The following is a 23,272-nucleotide window of genomic DNA, read 5'->3' as shown; positions in this document are numbered from 1 at the left end:
ACTGGAGTGAGGAGGAATTACAGGGGTGGGGCCCTGGGGCTGAGCATCTCCGTGTCCTCTGCTTCTTGGCGTTCCATGCTGAGTGGCAGTTCCTGGAGCAGATTCTGGGTGTTCAGTCAGATGCAGAGCTTGCCTTTCTCTTAGCAAAACTTTGAATTTCTCCCCTGTGCACTCTGGGCATGGAGCACGATCTCAGCCTCCTCCCGATGGCGCCTTTGACCAGCCCGTCTCTTCAACAGGCCCCTTGAACTGACCTGTTCCTCTCTCCCCAAAGCTTCCCTGTCCTCTGAAGGGCTCTTCTGTGTTACTATGTGGCCCAGCTCTGTAGCCCCTGAGAAGGCAGTTCTCTGTGAAGTGTGGGCAGAAGGGTGGGGCCACAGCTGCTCCTCACCTTCCTCAGTAGCCAGTGGCTGCTGTCAGCACAAAGTCCTCACACACAAGGAAACCCCTCGTAGCTTTTTCTTTTCTCTGGAGTCTGGATCAGAAGAAATGCCAGATAGTGACAAGAATAAGGATTGTCCTCATGGCCCCTGATTGTTTTCCCTGGAAGAAAATTCTACCATGCTTGCTGAGCTCATGGAGTCACAGGCTTGAGCAGGGAGATGGGGACAAAGGAGAGAAGGGCGGAAGGAGTTGGGGTGACAGATAGTGGGGTCTGCAGTATCCAGCACCAACCAAGTAGGGTGTCCTGTGCGTTCCTGGAGTGGCGATCCTCGTTGCCTAAGACCCTCCATACTCAGATTCTCTCTCTGACAAAGAGAAGAGCAGCCCTCATTCCTTAATTCCTGCTGCAGGCACATGGGTGGCAGACAGGAATGGTGTTTGGAACAAGCGTTGAAGGTCTGGTGGATCCTGGAAAATCCTTTCCCTGATGTTCTCTGAGTCCTCTCCCCTCTCTTCTTTTCCAGACCTCACTGGTCTGCTGGTCTGTAATGTTTGGAACATGAGCTCAAGATGCTGGGCTGTGTTTGCTCTGTATCTGCTTGAGCCTGATAGGTCGTAGGTGCCCACTAAATGTCTTGTCTGCCCAAAGGAATGGCTCCCAGTTAGCCTCTGAGGGGGGTAGGTTGGGATAGTCCTGGTAGGGTTCTGAGCAGCAGGCAAGATAGAGCTGCCAAAGCTGCTGTGCCCATTGACTGAAAAATTACCAGAGAGAACTTGAGAGTGAACCAGCCGAACATCAGTGTTCAGGGAATTGGGATGCTGCCAGCTCTGGGATCAACTGGTTACTTCGCTTCTTTACTGGGCAGCATGGGAGTGACAAAGCTTTGAGAAGGGAATGGAATTGGACGATATGTTTTAGGACATTGAGTTGGAAAGCTAGTGGGCCCTACTTTGATTTCAGAAGCCAGCCCCTTTCTCCAAGCTGCCCTTTCTTCGAGAATTAATTAATTCTCATTCCCAGCTTCCAATCTCCTTCCAGAGGACTTTGTAAAAGAACCCACTTTCCAGATGACAAGAGTACGACCTGGGGAAAAACAACACCCACTAGCCCTTGTAGGGAACAGTGTTCCGCCCTGCTGAGTTTTCATTATGCATCAGATTTGCTGGTGTTTGAGGGAGGTTGGACCTGGAGTTCAGAAAGTTCCTTGGACGGACCAGCACCAGGATGTGTCTGAGTGCAGCATCTGAGCAGGACTGAGCCTGTGTGGGATGATGCTGGGCCTCTGTTGGTGGGGACAGTCACTCACCTGACTCTCCCCTGTAGGACGGAAGAAATGCCACCAGGAGTGGCAGTGGCCCCTGTCCCTAGGAAGGCAGCCCAGGTCACAGTGGCTGATGCTTACTCCTTGTCTAACTCCAAGGGTCTCCTCAGTTTTGTGGCCGTTATCACATAAGTTTCCCTCTGAATGCCTCACACTGCCATCTGATCAAGTCCTCGGGCCTGAGTGGAACAAGAGCTTATCAGTCACCACACCAGCACTTGTAGCTCTTGTCTCAGTGCTGACCATACTCACAGAAAGCAGGAACTGCTGGCTACACGTGGGGTGGTTGGAGATGTTGATCAGCCAGTAGCCGGTCCCTGAGCCTCAGCAACCTGAGTCTTGTGATGATAGATCCAACACTGTCTTCATTTCCTTGGCTCTCTTTGAACCTCATTATTGAGGATGATCATTTATGGAGGCCCCGTTCTATTTGAGACTTGTGGGTATTGAGATGAGATTCCTTGCTTCTAGTGGAGGAGGCAAAACCGTCAGTGATCAGACAAGGGTGGTGAGGATGATGCTTAGATGGATGGACAGAAGGGGTGGCCATGGCTGAAGAGGGCTTGTTCCATTCCTAAAGCACTGAGTGATTTAAAACAACAACAACCACAGTGATTTTGCCCACGAATCTGCGTTTTGCTCTGGGTTTAGTGTGGATAACTCCCCTCTGCTCTCCTTGGTGTCAGCGGAGGCTTGATGCCCAGAGGCCAGAATCACCTGAAGGCTCGCTCACATGTGCCCAGTGGTTGATGCTGGCTGTCCACTAGGCACATCCCTTCCTCTCCGTGAGGGCCTCTCAAGTAGCCTCTGTCATGGGAATATCGGGTCTTCTTCACAACCTGATGGTTGCTTTCCCCAGAGTGAGCATCTCCCAAAAAGCAAGCTAGACAGAAGCTGTGTTCTTTTTATTACCCAGACTTTGAAGTCTTACTGCATCACTTCTACCGTATTTCACTGCTTGGTGCCATCAAAAGCTCCTCCTCAGCCCCAATTAAGAAAAATGGTCAAAAACCCAGCCTGTGAGTGGGAGGAGTGTTACAGTCCTTTAAGAAGAGCCTGTGGGATGGGAGATATACAGAGGCCGTCCCAGCAAAGCAGAATCTGTCACACTGCTCTAGCTGCCTGTAGAGTTGGTCAGAGGTTCTGATCTGTCTCAGCTTAGGTCCCAGCCTTTGATCGGCTAGAGTCTGCTCTGTCCAAATCCTGTGTCCTGAGAATGGAAGGTGGTTGGTTCTCCCCTAAGTTATTCTCCTCAGTGAACTACTGATACCACATGAAATGGGAACGGATGCCAGGGAGCCAAAGCATTATTCTCACACCACTGCCCAGAGAACGACATTTCTGATATCCTGGTACCATTCTCTAAACGAGTTCCCTTGATTATCTCCCTATAATGGAAAAAGAAGAGAGAGTCATGGAATTGAAAATACTGTTGGTTCTAAACGTGTTGATCCCAATTCTCTTAAAAAGCAAAAGAACTTTAGTTAAAAAAAAAACAAAGCACAATGTCAATGGTCACTCTGGAATGGGAGCCACAGTGAACCAGAGTGAGGTGTTCAAGCCGTGCCTGTGTGGGGTGCAGAAGGTGCTCATGACAGGCCTCCCTCCTGTGTGGACACCTTACTCACCACACATTAGCCTGGACACCCTGCACTAGGCTGCATGGCGTGGGGTGTCAGAACACATGTGAGGTGAGGATGGAAGCCCAGAGAAGGGAGTGGATGCCCAAGTTGGCTGAGCAGGTTCACACAAGGGGCTGACCTAGTAGCTGGTATTGGAGCTCAAGTCGGGAGACAACGCCCTTTACAGGGGGGCAGGCTGGTGCAATTTGTCAGAACCAGCTGATTACGGTGAGTTGGGTTTTGGCACAAAGGGGCCACTCATGTGGAATGCCAGAGCCTACATGGAGCGAGGAGGAGACTCATTTAGAGGAGGATGGGGATATGGGAGATTTGTTATATAAATCTCTGTGGGGACTAATATAATAAGAAAACATAGAAAGCTAATGATTATATGTCTAAAGATTAGTTGGTATTGATGATATGAATATTAATTTCCTGGGTTTGATGACTGGAATGTGGTTATGTAAGAGCATCCTTGTTTGTAGGAATTACACACCAAAGTATTTCGGAAGTGACAGAGCACCATGTCAGTAACTTCACTCTCAAATGGCTCAAGAAAATAAAAGTTCTTTGTATTATACTTGCAACTTCTCTGTAAGCTTGAGATTGGTTTAAAATTAGGAGGAAATCCATAGCTTTCACATATACAAACAACCATCAGATTTAAGATCTAACTATAAGAAAATCTGTGATAATAGCAATAAAAACCCAAGATGCTAGGAAAAGCTTAACCAGAATTGTGGAAAATCTATTTGAGGAAAACTTTTAAATAGTCCTAAAAACACAAAAATAGACTTGAGAAATACAAATATAGTCTATTTCTCAGATAGGATGGATCTACACTAAAAAAGTATAATTTCTCCCCAAAGTAATATATACATTGAATGTGATTCCTATAAAAATATCAATTTTTTTCCTAATGTTGCACAAGTTCTAGACAATTTCTAAATTTACCTGGAAAATAAGCAAGCAAGATTAGCACGGAAAATTGTGACAAAAAAAAAAAAGACTAGTAAGGGAGAAGATTAACCCTGTCATATATTAAAAACATCTTAGAAAACTTCTTTCCTGAAAACAGTGTGGCACTGACTCATGAACAGACATAGAGACCAATCAGACAGAATAGGAAATCCAGAAACATTCCCCAGTACATACGGAAATGTAGTTTTTCATAAGGTGGGATTTCAGATCATTGGGGAAATGATGATCTTTTAAATAAATGACACTGGAACAACTAGACAGTGATTTGTTAAGAGATTAAGTTTGAGTCACATTTCACGTAAACCATCAGAATAAAATCCAAATAGATGAGATATTCAAATATACAAAATAATACCATACATGCACTAGAAATAAACATGGGTAAATTCCTTTATAACTTAGAAAAGGGAAGGCCTTTCTAGAAATGACTCTTAATCCAGAAACATTAAAAGAAATGATAGATAAACTTAGATAAATAAATAAAAAACTTTTTAAATTTGCATGTCAAAAAGCACTGTAAGAAAATTCAAAATACAGACAGCAAAGTTGGAATAAAAAACTGTTGCAACACATATCACAATTAAAGAGCTAATCTATCTAATATATAAAGAACTCTGAAAACTCAGAAGAAAAAGACCAAGACCTGATGGAAGAATGGGCAAAAGATAAGACAGTTCACAGTAAAATATAATTAAAACATAATGAAGTCTTGGCTCACTCATATTAAGAGAAATGGAAATAAAATATGGAAAAAATGGAAATAATAATTCTACCAAGACACTCTATTTTATCTCGTAGGTACCCAAAATTCTAAAATTAAAGAGCACACTCCATGGGCGAGGCTGTTTTCTTTGGATTGGTGTTGCAGGATATGTCTTTATTTTTCCTTCCATCATTTTACTGTCATCCTATCCATGTCTTTATATTGGAGTGTCTCCTGTACACAGCACACAATTGGTCTTGCATTTTTATCAGACTGACAATCTCTGCTCTTCAGTTGGAGTGTTTAATCTGCTTACATTTAATGCAACTACTGATAGGGTTAGGTTGAAGAATATCATATTGCTATTTGATTTCTATTTGTGTGATTAATCTTTTGTTCTTTTGTCCTTTTTCTGCTTTCTTTTGTTGTATCTGATTTTGCCTTCTTTATCGGCTTTTGGTTACATCTCTACATAGCATTTTAGTGGGTACTGTAGTATTGCAATATGTTTCCTTCACATATCACGGTTTGCTTTGAATTAATATTATACAATTTCATATAAGATAATTGCAATAAAACATTTCCATTTATCCTTCCTCCCACTCTTTGAGGTATTTTCATCATACATTTGGCTACTATATTGCATAAATCCTAAAGCATTTTTACCTTAAATAGTCGTTAATCTTTGAAAGAAATTTATATAAAGTCTTTTATACTTGGTCACATTTACACTTTTTTTATTCTTTTACCTTCCTTCCTATGATGGGGATTTTTCTCTTCAGCCTGAGAAACTGCTTTTAGTCTTTCTTGCAATGCAGGTCCAATGGCAAGAAATTCTCATATCCTTGTTTTTCTGAAAATCTCCTTACTTTGCCTTAATTTTTCAACAATATGTTCACTGAACATAGAGTTCCAGAAAGAGGTTGCCTATTTCTTTTTTCTTTCCACACATTTAGAAATGCCATCTCACTGTCTTCTGACTTCCATCGTTTCTGATGAGAGCTTATTGTTACTCTTGTTGTTTCTATAAAGTAAAGCACATTGCTTTCCTCTCTGTCTACTTTCAGCCTTTTGTTTTCATCTTTGTTTTCTTTTTGTTCTGAAGAAGATTGGGCCTCACTTGACATCTGTGTCCATCCTCTTCCATTTTTTTTTGTTTGTGGGATGCCTGGCACAGCACGGATTCATGAGTGGTGTGTACGTCCACACCTGGGATCCAAACCAGCAAACTCAGGGCCACCGAAGCAGAGTACCCAAACTGAACCACTGCACTGCTGGGGGGGGCCCTATCTTTGGTTTCTACCAGTTTGACTATTATATGCTTACATGTGGATTCCTTTGCCCTCCCCGAGGTTCACTGAGCTTCCTGAATCTGTGGATGAGGAATGTCGTCTAGCAATAGGCCTATGACGAAAGGAACCAGGGGCTGCACTTATTTTATGGTGAAATGTGTTTGTCAGACAAAAGCAGTGTTGTGTGGGATAGCAAGACAGGAAATCAAGCCTGTGAGTTCTGTAAGTCCCCAAAGGGGGAACCAGCAGAAGTACGGTGGTGGGCAGGAAGGCAGAGCCATCCCAAGACACGCTCCCAAACAAATTAGCAAGATCTCACATTCCTTTGGGTCTCTCTCCCCCAGGAGCTGGCTTGGTGGTCCTCTCGCTGACATCCTGGGACCCAGGTCTTCTTGTGGATCTGGATGGAAGAAGGGGAGATGGTAGTGACTTTTGCTGAGTAGAAGCGTCTCCTTGAGGTCATGATAGACATTTTGTTTATTTTTTTATTCTTAAATATTTGTTACAGAGATGTTGAGACCAGAAGGATCGTTTCCTCAAAGGCAGGGGTGGGGCAGGGGACACTTCCACAGACAAAGGAGGTTTGAAGGAATCAGCATGATTAGGGTGATGACCCACCCCCATCCAAATGTGCCCCTGAGCAGACCTCAGCTCACCAAGCGAGGTGCTGGAATCCTTGTCACAGAATGGCTGTGAAGCAGCCCAGAGGTTTTCTCTCCAGGGAGGAGTCTGAGCAGAAGCTCAGCTCTTGTTCAGGAATGCCAGGAAGTCATCACGGGGCGGGGGTTAGACAACATGTCAGGGCTCTTGCTGGCCTGGCTGTCAGGGTGCCTGGGCTCAGTCCAGGCTCTGTTCTCACTCTGTGGTGCCTTCAGTCGGCCACTGCCCCCGCCTGGGACTGTGTCCCTCCCTCATCTCTCACAGGAGGAAGACCTGCAGCATGGTCCTCAAACTTGTGTCAAAACCACAGAACCATTTCCTCAAGTACATGTTATATCTAAACAAGATATGCATGTGGCTGGGCTACATTTTTAAATATTATTTTTGTTTTGCTTTTGGCATTTTCCTTTTTGTCTTTTCCCATCAAGGATCCAGGTTCTTAGTATGTCTTAGATACAGAGATATTTTTTCGGCTCCAGATCAGAAGCTGTGTGTCCTCACTGCTCTGCGTTTGTGAAAGTGCCCGCAGTCATGAAGAGATTGTGTTGCTGCCTGCTTTGTGCACAATAAGGTGGGAAAGGCCCTGCCTGTGAGGGTTACGTGATCCCAGAGTTCGTATCCCTTGTGGTGAGAGGGTAGTGCTGTGTGTGTTTGGAGCAGGAGCTCAGAGCTGGAACGTATGCTCAGCTCCCAGGTCATGCCCCTATGAGCAGCAAAGCCCTTGGAGAGATGGCTTCTGGGAGTGTTTCCTGAGCTGAACCCAAGACAGGGAGATTCTCATTCAGCAAAGGATCCCGTACTCTATGTGCGGACTCCAGCCAAAAACCTACTGAAGTCAAAAAACCTGGGTGGTCTGGAACCTATGGATGCAGCAGTAACTATGATGGCCTAAAGAGGAGAGGCCTTTCTCCATGTTTCCAGACAAGGTGAACCTCCCAGATTCTGGTTTGATTCTGCGCAGGCAGGAGGTACAGTAACCACAGGGATCAGCTTTCCGACCAGTCCAGTTGGATGGGTGTTTAGAGTCTGACTCTATTTGCCTTCAAGCAAATACATAATACAGTTTTTCCTACCCTCTGAACCTGTGCAATGACATTCCTACTTCCCACTTTTGAGGCAAACGAAGGTAAGGCTGCCCTCGTTGCTGTTCTCCCTCCCTATGGGATGCCCTCTCCTCTAGGTGAAGACCATGCTCCAGTGGACAGAGTGTGGTGACTTCACCCCTAGAAACTAATGACTAATATCTTTTCCAAGTCCCTCACCCTGCTGTTCTAGAGTCACACGTGCTCACATACACTCGGATGGTGACCAGCAATAGAAACAGAACACAAGTACTTTATTCCTGTGGATTTCCCATGAGATCTAGGTCATGTGCACTCACGTGAGGAGGGAGAGAGAGTTACATGATTTGGGTGAAACTCACACTGTCAGTGTCCCTCGGGTTCAAATGACAGAGTGTATTAGGTCCAGTGTGGATCCCCAGTGCCTGGCACTTAGCAGCTCAATCAGTGTGTGTTTGTTTATTGATGGAAAAATGGTGCTTTCCAGTCCTACTGCAGAGAGGGTAGGGCTAACTCAAAAGGCTGGGACAGCCCTAGGTGGCCAGTGAGGGGTCTTAGCCTAGAGGCCAGCAGTGACTAAGAGTGACAGGCTGAAATGTATTCAGGCCACTGAATGACCAAGTGGCCAATGCGTCCTGAGCACTTGGGGAGTCACTGGGCTGAATGAAAGGGATTGAGTTGGCTTTATCAGGTGAGAGATGGGGCAGGGGTTCTGGAGAGACAGCCTGCCTGCTGTGTCCTCCATGGGTCCCGCCTGTTGCCAGCACAAGCCTGGTTCCTTGTGGCACTCTCTGCCATGGAGTGAGCTGGCCTGGCATCTCAGGGGAGAGGCCCTGCTGGAATCTCACAGAGCTCTGTGTGTCCTAGGCAGGAGGGCTAGAAGGAAGGGGCCAGTTCAGATCAGGCTTGTGTCGAGGGTACAGGAGCTGGTGGACTCTGAGAACTCTCAGTGGAAAGCAGGGAGGGAGAAGAAGGGGCAGCCGGGAGACCTGAGGGCAAGCTGGGCCCCAAGGTCACAGGAGGTCAGGGAGGAAACTCAGGCTGGGTGAGATCCAGCAGCTTCTCCAGAGACCTTCCCTGACTCCGCACCAGCTCCCTGGCTATGGGAGAGAACTGTCCTGCCCAGGCAGCCACTCTCCTGCCTGTTGTGGGGGCTATGCCATTGAGCTGCAGCCCCAGATTTGCCTGCTTGGTGTGCGGTACCCATGGTGTCATCCCCCTTCCTCTCTGCCATCTAACACAGGGAAGGAGGTAAGAAGTTTAACCTGAGCCCCAGGGGCAGAGAGGTTCATGTTTTCTCCTGATGGTGCTCAGCTGCAGCCCTGGCAGAAGGGCAGGCCCAGAGAAAGGTGTGGGTCAGCAGGAGCTGGGGAACAGCTTTGAATGAGGTTTGGGGGAGGTGGTGGGAGGCAAAAGAGGAGGAAGCAGGAAACAGCAGATTTGTGTCATTGGCCTTCTAAGGACAGAGTTAGTGCCTGTGACTGAGGGTCAATGAATAAACGAGAAACCAGCCCTTTTCGCTCAGCTCAGAGACATTTATTTAGTTGCTGGTGTCATTATGGATCAGCTCCAGAGAAGGTAGGTTGGTTCTTACAGTTAGAGGCTTTTCATGGTTTTCTTTTATTTTTCTTTGAAAGATTTTAGTTTTTTCCTTTTTTTTCCTCTCCAAAGCATCCCGGTACATAGTTGTATATTCTTAGTTGTGGATCCTTCTAGTTGTGGCATGTGGGATGCTACCTCAGCTTGGCCTGTTGAGCAGTGCCATGTCCGCGCCCAGGATGTGAACGGGCAAAACCCTGGGCTGCCGCAGTGGAGAGCAAGAACTTAACCCCTCGGCCATGGGGCCCGCCCCTTCATGGTTTTCTTTATCCAGGGCAGGAAACTAGAGACTTTGGTGAAGGCCCGTGGAGGAAGCCCGCCTGATCGTCCATAGGAGACAATGCCCTGAATCACGTTCTTACACACGAGAGGGCCCCCGGAGTCCCCCTGTGGACAGAGAGTGGGGAGGTTTGAGTCCGTGCTCCCCGTTTCAGCCCACCTACATCCCAAGAGCCCTCTCAGTGAAGGCTGCCTGGTGTGGCCTCCATGTGGCAAATCAGAGAGCAGGGCAGGTCCCTGTGGGCCCCTCAGCTGCCCAGTCCTGATCCTGGACATTGTCACAGCTTCATTTTACTCAGGGGGTGTCTCCCTCTCCTCCCCCAGGTCCCAGATCCTCTCCCATGAGGGCGCTGTGGGACTGTTATTTGGTCTACCATTTAAGAACATGGAAGCACGCAGGTGAGGCTGACACTCAGCATGGAGGGTGAGCCATTTAACCAAGATGGGAGCCAGCTCTGAGGAGCCACCTGGTTTGACTACTGCACACCCAGGGAGCAGTTTTCTAATACCTGTGCTCAGCGTTGGGCAGAGTGTTGCAAATTCATCTTTCGAATGGAGCATCATCTTTGGCTACATCTCAGCCCCGGTAAGCTACCAGAAGCCCTGTGACTCCCCACTCTGGCTTCTCCCCCCTTCTCTTCTCAGGAGAAAGATCAGAGTCTAAGGGGTGAATGAGTTCCCACTGCTTGGGTTTGAATGTCCCAAAAGACCTCTCTCCCCAGAGCCAAGCTAGGTAGGTGCCCAGTCTCACCTTATAGGAAGACTTCTTTTCCTTCGGGTCCCCCACACACAGCTGAGTGGTACGGTTGTAATTGCCAAAGTAGGATTCGCACACCTGATCCTGCTGCACGGTCAGCTCCACCTCCTGCAGGGTGTCTGACCCTCTGCCATTTGGGGTGACTCTCCCCCAGCCTGCCACACTGCACACCTCTCCAGGCCTCACCTGGGCTGTTCCCCAGGGCAGGCTGATGGGCTGCACAGCTGCAGTCAGCTCGGCCTTTCTCTCCAGCTGATGACAGAGGCAAGAAAGTCCAGCTCAGCCACTGGCCTCCTGGGCCTGGACACCGCGATGGGTCTGCACTGACTTCCCTCTCCCCTGAGCCACTTGGACTAGTCAGGTGGCCAGGATGGGAAGGAGAGAAAGGAGAGGTCCCAGTGGGAGTGGAAGCCATCTGGACCCAGGACAGCAGGAGCAGCAGGGCGGTTCCCTTACCTTTAGTATCATGATGTCGTTGGCTATCTTCTTAGAATTATAGTGTGGGTGGGGGATGGCTTCCTTCACAGAGATGACCTGCTGGGTCCTCTCCTGCTTCTTAATGTTGTGGGCCCCCAGGGCCACCTTGATTGACCTACACAGAAAGTAGGGTGGGGATGTGAGGGGTGTGGAGTCAAAGGAGATCCAGCCCAGGAGCCGTGAAGTGGAGGGGACACCTAGGGCAGGGCAGGGCTGCAGGTAGGAGAAATCAAAACAACAGGAGTATTGGGCAGTGGGTGACTCTGAGGGGGGATTCTGGGAGCTTTCTCAGCCCTCAGGCAATATTGTGAAAGGACGCTGAGTTTGCCTTTTAACCCTAGTGCATGGTTCCATCCTCCACAGCTGCTTCATTTGACCAGGGTGGTCTCTCTTCTCAACTGGGCCACTAGCTCTCACCTCTGACCCTTTGACCCCAAAGCTTACCTGTCCTATTCTCACTTTCCATCACCCATGCATGCCCTCAGATGGCTCCTCTGATGACCACTCATGGCCTTGAGTTCCCAGGAGCCAGGGGTGCTACCTCTGTTGGGGTCTCAGGAGGTGTGAGCTGTCTTTGTCCCCTCACCTTCCCCAGCAGTGAGCAGCCGTCAGAACAACATCCTGTCGCACGAGTACACCACCGCAGCTCTTCCATTTTTGTTCAATCAGAATTTGAACAAATGCCATGTAGGGGCGAGAGTGGGGCCTGGCCTCATGTCCCCCGATGATCTCCCCTGAAGGAAAAGTCTTATCTACTTGTGCACTCCCAGCGAGTCCACCAGGCATGTGTCACCTTGACGGCAGGACTGCTGGGCATCTGGGAGCCCGAGATGGCCTGGAGTTGAGAGGGGCTGTGGGGGGGCTTTCCCTCTAGAAAAAGGAAGAGGAGCAGGCTTGGCCTGTGAATGTGTCCTCCACAGATAATTGGAGGTGAGCATCCAATTATGCATCCTAGGGACAGCAAAGTCCTAGAGGCACCTGAAAATTCCTCTCCTGACTTTGCTTTGTTTCAGGAGCCTTTCTAAGGTCCTGTAGTCCTGTGATGTCTGGGATAGTGCTGCTTTCCAGTGGCCAGGACTTAGGTTTAGGGATCTAGATGTTGTCATAGCCTGTTTCCTATGGCCTGACCCATAGTGGGTGCCCAAAAGCTGTTTGTTGGCTGCATGAAGGAATGGCTCCCAATGGGCCTGAAGGAGAGTTTGTAGGGCCAGTGCTTGCGGGATTCTGGAAAGCAGAGAAGTTCAGGTCCCCAAACAGTGGCTGCATCCTGGAAAGAAGGGAGCTGTTAAAGGCCTGGGAAGAAAAGCAGAGCTGGAGAAGGGACCGAGGGGCCTTGGGACGGAACAAGGCACCAGTAGTCCTCTGGGGACAGTGGTCCCACCAACTCCGGGGTCTGCAGAGCTCAGACTTCTCTCCTAAGCAGACACTGAGGGGAACATCTGTTCATCCCTGACCTGGAAGCCAGGCCCACTCTGCCGTCTGCAGGGGAATTCATTATTTTCTCTTTTCCACTTTCCCTCCCTCTGCCATGCACTTCCAGTTAAGTTCCACTTTCCAGATGGCAAATGTAGGGCCTAGGGAGGGAATAGCCCCCACTGGCTCTTCTTGAGAACAGCCTTCTGCCCTCCCATTCCTGCTGGTAGCTTTTCCAGCATCATACTTGGGATTCTGAGGTGGGACGGGAGCTGGGATTCAGAATGTTGCTGGTGGATGGATGGATCAGGGATGTGCAGAAGGGGCAGGAGACCTGTGCCCACTGTGTTTGGGGGGGAGGGGCTGGACATCTGAGGGTGGGGTTGGTCACTCACCTGCCTCTGCCCCAGGGGACAGTAAAAAGGCCAGCAGGAGCAGGAGAGGCTGCATCTTTCCAGGAAGGTTGCCCAGGTCAGAGAGGCTAGTGCTTCTTCCTTGCTCTCTTTTATCCTCGAGGAGAGGAAGGAGGTACAGATGGGATCAGTGACCTCAAGGCCCCCTGTGGTTGTGTGGTACTTCATCAGAGATGTCTTTCTATGAAAGCTTCCCCGCCCCCACTCTTTCTGCCTGATGACATCCTCTGGACGGTTGTGTGAGTATCATGCATTGACCACATCAGAACCCACAGTGGATGACGGGTGGACCACTTGTTGCAGCCTAGAGCAGGAACCCAAGGGTACAAAGCGGAGACTGTGTGCTGTGGTATCGGCCAGTAGAGGTATTGGAGCCCCGGAAACCTGAGTCCCCAGTGATGGAATCACCAATGCCTCATTTCCATGTTGCTAAGTCCATCAGGATGATTTGTTTAGCAGATATGTGTTTGGGCCCTTCTCTGTGCCATGACCAAACATAGTGGAGATGTGTCTCCTTCTTTTAGAGAGCTGTCTGTCTAGTGGAGGAGACAGAAACATCAGTGACCAGAGCCCTGTATGGGAAGGGCCATAGCAGAGGGATGCACAAGATGAGAACAAAGAATGGCCACCATCTACCAAATCCATATAACAACACATTCATCAGCACAGCTGCCTTCCTAGGGGATTTTTAACATCTCTTTTTAAGTTACAAATGCTCAGAGAGATAGAGTCCATCTCTCTTGTCCATGCCTTTAACAAAAGACCTGCACTTGACCTTTATTGGCCTAAATTAACAAATCGTTATGACCCTAGGAATTGAACCCACTAATTGACTCAAGCCTAGGTCAGTTTCCTTTTGGTAGGCTGTAGTCAGTCCCACCCAAACCACATGGCCTAAGACTGGGAAAGGGCTGAGTCCCCAAAGGAAGTTCAGATGACTAAATTTCTGATTTATACAGCCTGGCATATAATAGACTCACATTTGTTCAACAAACTCCACTGATGATCTCACTCTCATGGAAATGAAGGACTGTTGTTTCTAAACAGCCCAAGCCCGATCCTGTTCAGAGAGCAACTAAACATATCTGAGTGTTTAGGGCCTGGTGATTTGTTTCCCTCTGTGCATTTCCTCTACTTTACAATTTTTCTATGAGTAATATTCTGTGTCAAAATCCATGATTCCAGTGTAAATATTCTCCTTATCAAACCAAGTACATTTATCAAACCTCTACCTTGTTGCACCTAGCTTACCCAGTAGTAGACATTTTAAAAATAAAATCACTTCTCTGATTATAGTGGTGATAAATGTTCCTTAGGAAAATATGGAAAGTAGAAAGGAACAATGCCACTCAATTCCCTCTCTCCCAAAGAGAGCCTGTTACCATGAGCAGTGCATTTTAAATACTTGGGATCATATTATATACACAATACAGTTTTCTTTTGTCCTCGTTTAACTCTACAATTTAAGCATCTTCCTCATGCTCTTAAAAATCTGGTAGTCAATATCACTATAGTATTTCTTTCCCAGATTTTAAAGAACTCAACATGCAACCATTTCCTAACATTGTTGGAAAATTTTAAAAATCATTTAAGCGAAGAGGAAACAATTAAAATTACCTGATTTCCCATCACTCATTGATAATCATCTTTAATGTCTTGAAGTATGATCTAACATTTTTTTCTCTCGTGTATATCTGCATATTTTAAAATTCAAAGGGAGTTATGCTAAACATAAATCTATGAGCCTTTATTAAAAATTGAGGTGAAATTCGCACAACATACAATTAATTATTTTAAAGTTCAACTCAGTGGCATTTAGTGCATTCAAAATATTGAGCAACTACCACCTCTCCCTAGTTTTGAAAATTTTTCATCACCCAGGAGAATGACCAACCATAACAGGTAAGCTGTAGGTCCACAGCACAGTGAGTATGGAATCACTTTCCCTCCTCTGTCTCCCACCCCCGGCCCCGCCCCCTGGCAGCCTATAATCTATCTCGCTCTGTGGATTTACATATTCTGGATACTTCATATAAAAGGAATCAAACGGTATTTGACCTGTTGTATCTGGGTTCTTTCTTTTAGTGTAATGATTTTGAGGTCCACCCAAGCTGTGGCGTGTATCAATAGTCATTCTTTTTAAAGGTAAATAATATTCCTTTGTATATATATACTCCAAGTTATCCATTCAACTGTGGGTAGACATTTGGGTTTTTCCACCTTTTGGTATTATGACTAATGCTGCTATAAATGTTTGTGGATAAATTTCCATGTGGATCATATGTTTTCATTTCTCTTGGATACACACCTAGGAGTGGCACTTCTGGGTCATATGGTAATCCTATGTTTACATTTTTGAGGAACCACCAAACTTTTTACCTCAGTGGTTGCACCATTTTACATTCCCACCAGCAATGTACAAGGGTACCCATTTGTCCACATCTTCACCAACACTTGTGATTTTTCTTTCTTTCTTTTTGATTATAGCCATTCAGGTTGTTATGAAGTGATATCTCACTGTGGTTTTGATTTACATTTCCTTAATAATTAATGATGTTTGTATATTTTCCTCTGTTTGCTGGTCATTTCTATATCTTTGGAAAATGTTGATTCATGACCTTTGCCCCTTTCTTAATTGTTTGTCTTTTGGTTGTTGAGCTATAAGAGTTCCTCATATATTCTGGATACTCAACCTTTATCAGATACATGATCTGTAAACATTTTCTCCCATTCTGTAGATTGTCACTTCGTTTTCTTGACACTATCTTTACTACATAAAACTTTTTAATTTTTATGAAATCCAATTTATCTATTTTACCTTTTGTTGCTTGTGCTTTTGGTGTCAAATCTAAGAATCCAGTGCCAAATCAAAGGTCATGAAGATTTACTTTATGTTATCTTCTAAGAGTTTTATGGTTTAAGCTCTTATCTTTTGGCTGTTGATCCATTTTGAATTAATTATTGTCTATGGCATTAGGTAGGGAACCAACTACATTCTCTTCATGTAGTTATCAGGTTGTACCAGCGCCATTTATTGAAGATGTTATTCTTTCCCCACTGAAAGGTCTTGGCACCCTTGTCAAAAATCAATTGGCCAAAGATGTTCAGCTTTATTTCTGGGTTCTCAGTTCCATTGCATTGGTCTATATGTCTATCCTTATGCAGTACCACACTGTTTTTGATTGCTGTAGCTTTGTAGTTAGCTTTTTTTTTATTTGAGAAAGATTGGCCCTGAGTTAATGCCCACTGCTGATCCTCCTCCTTTTTGCTGAGGAAGACTGGCCATGAACTAACATCCATGCCCATCTTCCTCTACTTTATACGTGGGATGCCTACCACATCATGGCTTCACAAGGGATGTGTGAGTCCACACCTGGGATCTGAACAAGTGAACCCCAGGCCACCGAAGCAGAATGTGCAAACTTAACCACTGTGCCACCTGGCCAGCTCCAGCTTTGTAGTAAGTTTGAAAACCAAGAAGTATGAGTCCCCCAACTTTGTTTTCCTTTGTCAATGTTGTTCTGGCTATTTGGGGCCCCTTGCGATTCCATATGAATTTTAGAATTGGCTTTTCCAGTTCAGTAAAAATGGCCTTTGGAATTTTGATAGAGATGGCATTGACTCTGTAGATGGCTTTGAGGAGTATTGCCATCTTAACACTGTATGTCTTCCAATCCATGAACATGGGATGTCTTTCTATTTAGTAAATGTTTCTTCCATTTTTTCCAGCAATGTTTTGTAGTTTTCAATGCATGATTTGTTTACCTCCTTGGTTAAATTTATTCCTAAGTATTTTCTTCTTTTAGATGCTATTGTAAATGGAATTGTTTTCTTAATTTCCTTTTTGGTTTGTTCATTGCTGGTATATAGAAACACAGCTGATCTTCTACCCAGAAAATTTTTTAATTCAGTTATTAACTCCTATTCAGTTCCACTCCCTTTTATGTTGTTAAAGTCACATATTACATCTTTATACATGTGTGCCCATAAGTTTTACAATTATTGTTTTATGCATTTATTATTTAATAATTATTTATTATTATGCATTTATGTATTTTAAATCATATAGGAAGCAAACAGAAGAGCTACAAACCCAGAATAGACTAATGCTAGCTTTTACATTTCTCTTTGTAGTTCTTTTTACCAGAGATCTTTATTTCTGCATTTAGACTCAAGTTGCCATCTAATGCCCTTGTTTCAGCCTGATGGACTCCCTTTAGCATTTCTTGTAGGGCAGGTCTACTAATGCTGAATTGCCTTAGCTTTTGTTTATCTGGGGATATCTGTACTTCTCAATTTTTTGTCAGGGCAATTTCACCAGATATAGAATTCTTGGTTGCCAGGTTTTTTTTTTTTCCTTTTATCACTTTAACTATATCATCCCACTGCCTCCTGGCCTCCATGATTTCTGACGAGAAATGGGCTGTTAATCTTACTGTGAATCATCTGTCCACGTTAAGTCACTTCTTCTTGCTGCTTTCTGGACTTACTCTTTGTCTTTGTCATTTGACAGTTTGATTATAGTGTATCTCAGTGTGGATCTCTGAGTTATCCTCCTTGAAATTTGTTCCACTTCTTGGATTTGCATATTCCTATGTTTCATCATGTTTAGGAAGTTTTGGGCCATTATTTCTTCCAATATTTTTTCTGATCCTTTCCTTTTTCTCCTTCGGGGACTGCCATAATGCATCTGCTAGTATTCTTGATAGTTTCCCCATGGGTCCCTTAGGCTCTGTTCATTTTCTTCAGTCTTTTTTTTCTCTGCTCCTCAGACTGCATTCTTTCTTTTGCCCTGAAGGTTCATTGATTCTTTCTTCTGCCTGGTCAATCTATTGTTGAATCTCTCTAGTGGAATTTTCATTACAGCCATTATACCTTTTATCTTCAAAATTATAATTTCTATATATCTATGGATATTATCTACATTTCCATACATTGTTCTTGATTTCCTTGAGTTCCTTTCATAGTTTCCTCTAGTTCTTTGAATATTTTAATGACATTCAATTTACTTGGTGTCTTATATAAACAATGTCTGGTCTTCTCAAAATGTTTTCTGTCAGTTTATTTTTATCCCCCTGTGAATGGATCATACTTTCTTGTTTCTTTGTATTTGCAATTTTGCAGTGAAAACTGGGAATTTTGCATATTGTAATGTGGTCGCTCTGGAAAGAACGCTGTCCCCCTGCCCCAGGGATTGGTCATATTACTTGTAGAGTGGTACAGTCATCCATTTGCTTAGTGACTTTTCCAAACTTTTTTGCAAGGACTGTATTCCTTGTTTGTGTGGCCACTGGAGTCTCTGTTACCTTATCTCTATCTAGTTGTGTCTGAGAAGACTGGTTCCACCTCTGTCAAGACAAGAACCGGAGAAGTATTTCACAATACAGTTCATGGCTTTAGATGGTGTTTCAAGTCTAAAGTAACAAGTCAGTCTCTTGATAAGACAAGGCATGACAAGGTCGACAGAGCACAACACTATGGAACCTTTATTTGCTCTGTGTCTTCGAAGTTGTTGCTCATTCTGCTGACTTGAAGCTAGAAAACGTCAGGGCTTTATGTCCACTGTAGCCCAAGAGGACTCTCCTCGGAGTTGCTAGAGCTCCCATAATTTTGCTAATCCCTCCCTTGCTTTAGTATATTTGGAAAGCACGAGCTCCTCACACAGGTAGGAGTGTTTAGAGGGGGATGTGAAACCCCTGAGTCTCAGGCCCTGCCCTTTCCCATCATCCTCATTCCTTGCCCTCACCCTGTTTGGGTTGGTTCTTCAAGAGTCAGGCTAGGACCCTGAACACAGCCACCTTGACAGGATAGACTGACTAGGCTGAGAGTGGAGGGAGTGGGAAAGTCAAGGAAAATTTTCTTTTAAGCTCAACGGCTAGACAAATGGCCAAGGTCATGGAGGAACATCCTCCCAAATCCAGAAGTAGCAACACAAAGTTAAGGAAGTGGAGATCTTACTGAGGTGGCAGGCATGTGAAAAAGTGTATAATACAGGTGTCTTCCTAGAAAGAATCCTACCTGGAAAAATCCTCAGTAGAGAGACTAAATTTCGTCTCAGATATGACTAAATAAAGATAAACTAAAAGATGGTGAAAAGCATATCTGACTTGTACTTTTAAGAAGCAGTGTTGAAGTGAAAGTTTATAATAAAAATATATCTAGAAAAGAAGATATGATTCTTCAGGTTGTTGAACAAATGAGACAATAATATCCAATGTCATAATGTCGGCTGATGTTTATTGATCACCAACCACTGATCCTCGCCCCACCATCTGAGTTCCTACCGATATTTCTTCCATTTCTCAAATGAGAAAGCTAAGACCCTGAGGAGCTAAGGGACTTGTTCGACATAACTCAGCTCATGAGAATGGAGGGGGACTTGGCATGAGAATGCAGGGATCTGATTCCAAAGTCTGTGATCTTGCCCACACCTCTACAAGCTTAACCATTTCATACAGTGTTCAAGGAATCCGGGGGAAATTTAAGGAGGTGCTGAGGAGTAAAATTTCTGTGTATATCTTTACTATGTGGCTCTAGTTCTCTTAGAAAAGAAAGGTCCCTCAGTGTCTACCATACTGTGATGGAAATTCCATCAAATTGTGATGGAAAAGGTCATTGACGTCACACACTTCCTTTGCTTTTATTCTTCATTCTCCTGATTTTCTTCCCAGACATGTAGGAGAATGTCATGCTTGGCCCATGAGGGGCAATCCCCTTGGACCTTAGCCTCTTACCAAATCACATCTAGTCCTTATTGGACATGGGCAGGGCCATTCCTTGTTGCAATGACAATGGCACAATGACATGACATTCCTGCACTCATACATGGAATTTGAGTCTGCTGCTATAAACCACTTTCCCTGAGTTTGATCACTCTCTTAAGTTCTGCGTGAAATCAGAACGTACAAGCGTAAGGGGCCCTAGCTGATTTCTTTCCACCATGAGACTCAGCCATGCTGTTGAGAAGAGGTTCCTGCCTCAGGTAGGAGTTGTCTCTACATTCCTATTAGGAAGCTGGGATGATAGTCAGAATTTCTGGGGTGTTTACATGGCATCAAAAACAGTTTTCAGGGAAAGACGTGTCAGTGGAGGAGAACCTAGCTTATGAGTGCGAGTGGGGAAGATTGTACTTCTCTTTTGCCTCTGCAGTGGTAAAGATAAGGGAGAGAGGGCAAGATTGGAGAGAGAAAAATACCTATAAGACAGATATAAATTTATGAGATTTCCAGAGTTTTGGTAACCACTAGAACACCCTTTCATTTCTCACTGTTGCCTACTCTAATCATTGCCCAGCCACCAACAAAGAGCAACGTGTGGATGTTGGGTTGGGGATAATTCAGTAAAGCTCTGGTGTGGGTCAATGTCTGAGGTGATGAGTAGACAGAGGACTATAGAGGAAGGGGGAGGAGACGTGGGCTTGGGTGAGAACAGTGTGCCCACCTCCTCCCAACTGGGGGCAGGTGTAGACCGCACTTCTGGGTGGGAGCAGGTTGGAAGGGAGTGATGTTCTGGGTTGTGATGTCACTTTTGATGTGACCTTGGATCACACTCAAGACTCCTCTCCCCCAAAACCCCACCTCAGGGTCTTTGCCTTCCCAGGAATTTTGTCCACTGAAGCCATTTCCTTTCCCCAAAGCATTCATTCCCACAGGGCCTAAAGGTCACACCTTAACCTTCTGGAGTGAACATGTTCTTTCTTCTCGCATCTCACTCAGGGGCTAGTGCTGTGTGCATTCTTACCATGTCCGTATGGGATGTGGCAAATGGTTTGGCTTGGGGTAGCTGAGAGGGTGCTGCTGAATCATTTACCAGAACCTCTAGTATATGAGTGCAAAATTGGTGGGTCTTTCTCTTTCTTTCTGTCTCATAGTGCAGTATAGATATAATGAAGTGTTATGCTTGCAAAATATTCCTCAGACCTAAGAATTTTTGTGTCATGTCCTCTCTCTCTCCTCCAGTCTTGATATGACATCTCCAAGTAGTAGGGCCCCTGCCCCCCACTGCTATTAAACTTCTATTTCTGACCAAGTACTAGGAAGTAGCACTGGAACCACATGCGGGCAAAGGAGAAGATCTGGACCATTCTAGCCAGCCTTTCAAAGGCTGCACATGAGAAATCAGGCATTGCAGAATCCTTCTGGGCCACTGAGAGCATTTTGCCAATGGAACTGCAGTAGGATAATTTACTTAGATACCAATGACTATTTTCTCTCTGTCCTCTCTCTGGCTTTTTTGCCAGAACCTCCAGTATATGATTGCAAAACTCTGAACCTTTTTAATGTTGGCTTGTCTCGGATTCCTAAGCCTGGAAAATGGAGGACGGATGTGTTACTGGACCACACTTAATTCATCAAGGCGATGAACTCCACCACTCAGGTTTTTAGGAGTCAGCTTTCTGGCCCCCCTGGGCATCAAATGCTAACACTTTGGCTGAGCAGCTATGAGCATCTTAAATACCTACACATAAATACCTACTCTGAGTGACACTCTGTAACTCCTGAGGAGACAATGGGGACCAGAATGAGTGGGATTAGCATTGGCTTGTGTCTTTGGCTTGGCCCTTGTCTCCCAGAAATCTCATCTTTCCTGAAGTCACATGGGGGCAGGGAAGTTAGAGTTTTCTGTTGACCCCATAGAGGATATAACAGATAAGAGGAGGAAAGCCTTGTTCCAATAGGTTGCCCACCCTGAGCTCTGCTGAGTGTCCCAAAAGAGAGGGTCCCCACTGGTAAATCAACTCCCAGCTGACGTGTGTAGGAAAACGATGCGTGGGGGAGGGGTGTACATTATGCTATCTTCAAATGGGCTGTTATCGGTAGCTGCTTTTTAACACAAATACAGTTTGGGGGAAATCAGGGAAGAGAGAAGGCCAAGGGCGTTACCATGAATCGACACCTCACTATGTTCCCAGGCATATGTGATTCATATATGTGATCTCACTGAATTCTCCACTCTCTGCATGGGCATTCTCAGGAATCACATTGTAAAATGAAACAGACCCAGAGAAATTAGGTGATGTGCTCAAGGTCACATGGTTACATAATGTGTGTACACACACACACACACACAGCACGCATGCCTGCCCAGCTGCAAACCTTCTTTTGCATCACTCTAAGAGGTGGTGGAAGCCACAGTGGGCAGATGTTAGCTCAGCAAAGGAGAGTGTTGTGACAATCAGAGTTCTCTTAGAATGGTGCTCAGGTGGCCCAGGAGCTTCCTCTCCAGGGAATTGTTGCAAGAGAGGCTGGCAAATATCTTCGTCAGGGGCACAGGGATGTTATCTTGGGCAGAGACATAAGATCACTTTTAAGACTTCGCAGCTCTGAGCCTTTATCTCTCAGTTCAAGTGACCTGACCTGGAGGATAAGAACCCCAAGCTCCTGCGCAGTTATATGAATTTCTGGCCCCATTGTCCTCCTCTAACATAAGAGCATCGGGCTACAGCAGAGGCTTTGTAAACATTGTTAGCCATAGACATCTCTCCTCAAATGGGTTATGTATGTGACAAGGTAGCTTTTCAAAATCCTATTTACATACCTATACCTGTATCTATACATATGTACATAGACACACGTATGCATATTTCATATATGATACACACTCAAATATATGTCTGTCTGTGTACATATATATTTGTGTGTATAGTCGTGTAGTTTTGTTTGTTTTGTTCCCTTTCTTGTCTCTTTCTGAGCGTGATCTTGGAACATCTTTGCTTCAGGAGGATTTTCAGCCCTCAAACAAAAGCTGTGTGCAGTCAACTGTTCTCCCCGTGTCACGGAAGTGGGCAAGATCATTAAGATATTCTCCTACAGAGGTCTTTGTGGTGATAAGATGTGAGAAGGCACGCCTGCCAGGGTGACAAGAACCCAGAGGGAGATCTCTACTGCATGTGAAAATGAGTCTGGTGTGTGTGTGTTTTGGTCGGGGGATGTTCATCTACCGCTGTCACTGGACTGAACTCTACAGCCAGATAAGCATCAAGATAAGGCACCCAGTTAAGCATCAAGATAAGGGGATGACTGCCGTCCATGCACAGCTACACTGACCAGGCCCATGGGACCCAGTGCCAACACAGAGGCTCTTATCACACATGTGGCCTCCAAGTTAAGAGCTGGCCAATTTTGAAGGTCACTGTGACCTTGAATGCTAATCGTGTAGCAGTAAACATAGTGGCCTGGGGGTTGGAGGGTGTTCTCCATTTTTCTGGCACCATGTGAGCCTCCCTGATCTGATTTAAGGAAGCTGAGGAACTGAGGTATGTCTTCGATGTCAGAGTTTGTACTGAACCTTTTACCCATAGGTTACCCTA

At 45.4% G+C, this 23,272-nt stretch overlaps 1 protein-coding gene across 1 annotated transcript; it reads right to left on the bottom strand.

Annotated features, from left to right (window-relative positions):
• Positions 1-9,539: 9,539 nt before the first annotated feature.
• Positions 9,540-15,133, bottom strand: LOC100052689 (granzyme B). Its single transcript, XM_005603411.4, has 5 exons — positions 12,946-15,133; positions 11,724-11,871; positions 11,117-11,252; positions 10,655-10,912; positions 9,540-10,011 (listed from the first exon to the last, which is right to left on the bottom strand). The coding sequence occupies exons 1-5, from the start codon at positions 12,998-13,000 to the stop codon at positions 9,850-9,852; spliced, it is 759 nt and encodes a 252-aa protein (XP_005603468.3). The 5' UTR covers positions 13,001-15,133; the 3' UTR covers positions 9,540-9,849.
• Between the last annotated feature and the right edge of the window lie 8,139 nt (positions 15,134-23,272).

This window comes from Equus caballus, chromosome 1 (assembly GCF_041296265.1).
Source record: "Equus caballus isolate H_3958 breed thoroughbred chromosome 1, TB-T2T, whole genome shotgun sequence".
Lineage (NCBI taxonomy): Eukaryota > Metazoa > Chordata > Mammalia > Perissodactyla > Equidae > Equus > Equus caballus.
The sequence above is the reverse complement of the archived record's forward strand: the minus strand, read 5'-3'. Positions and strand labels throughout refer to the sequence as shown.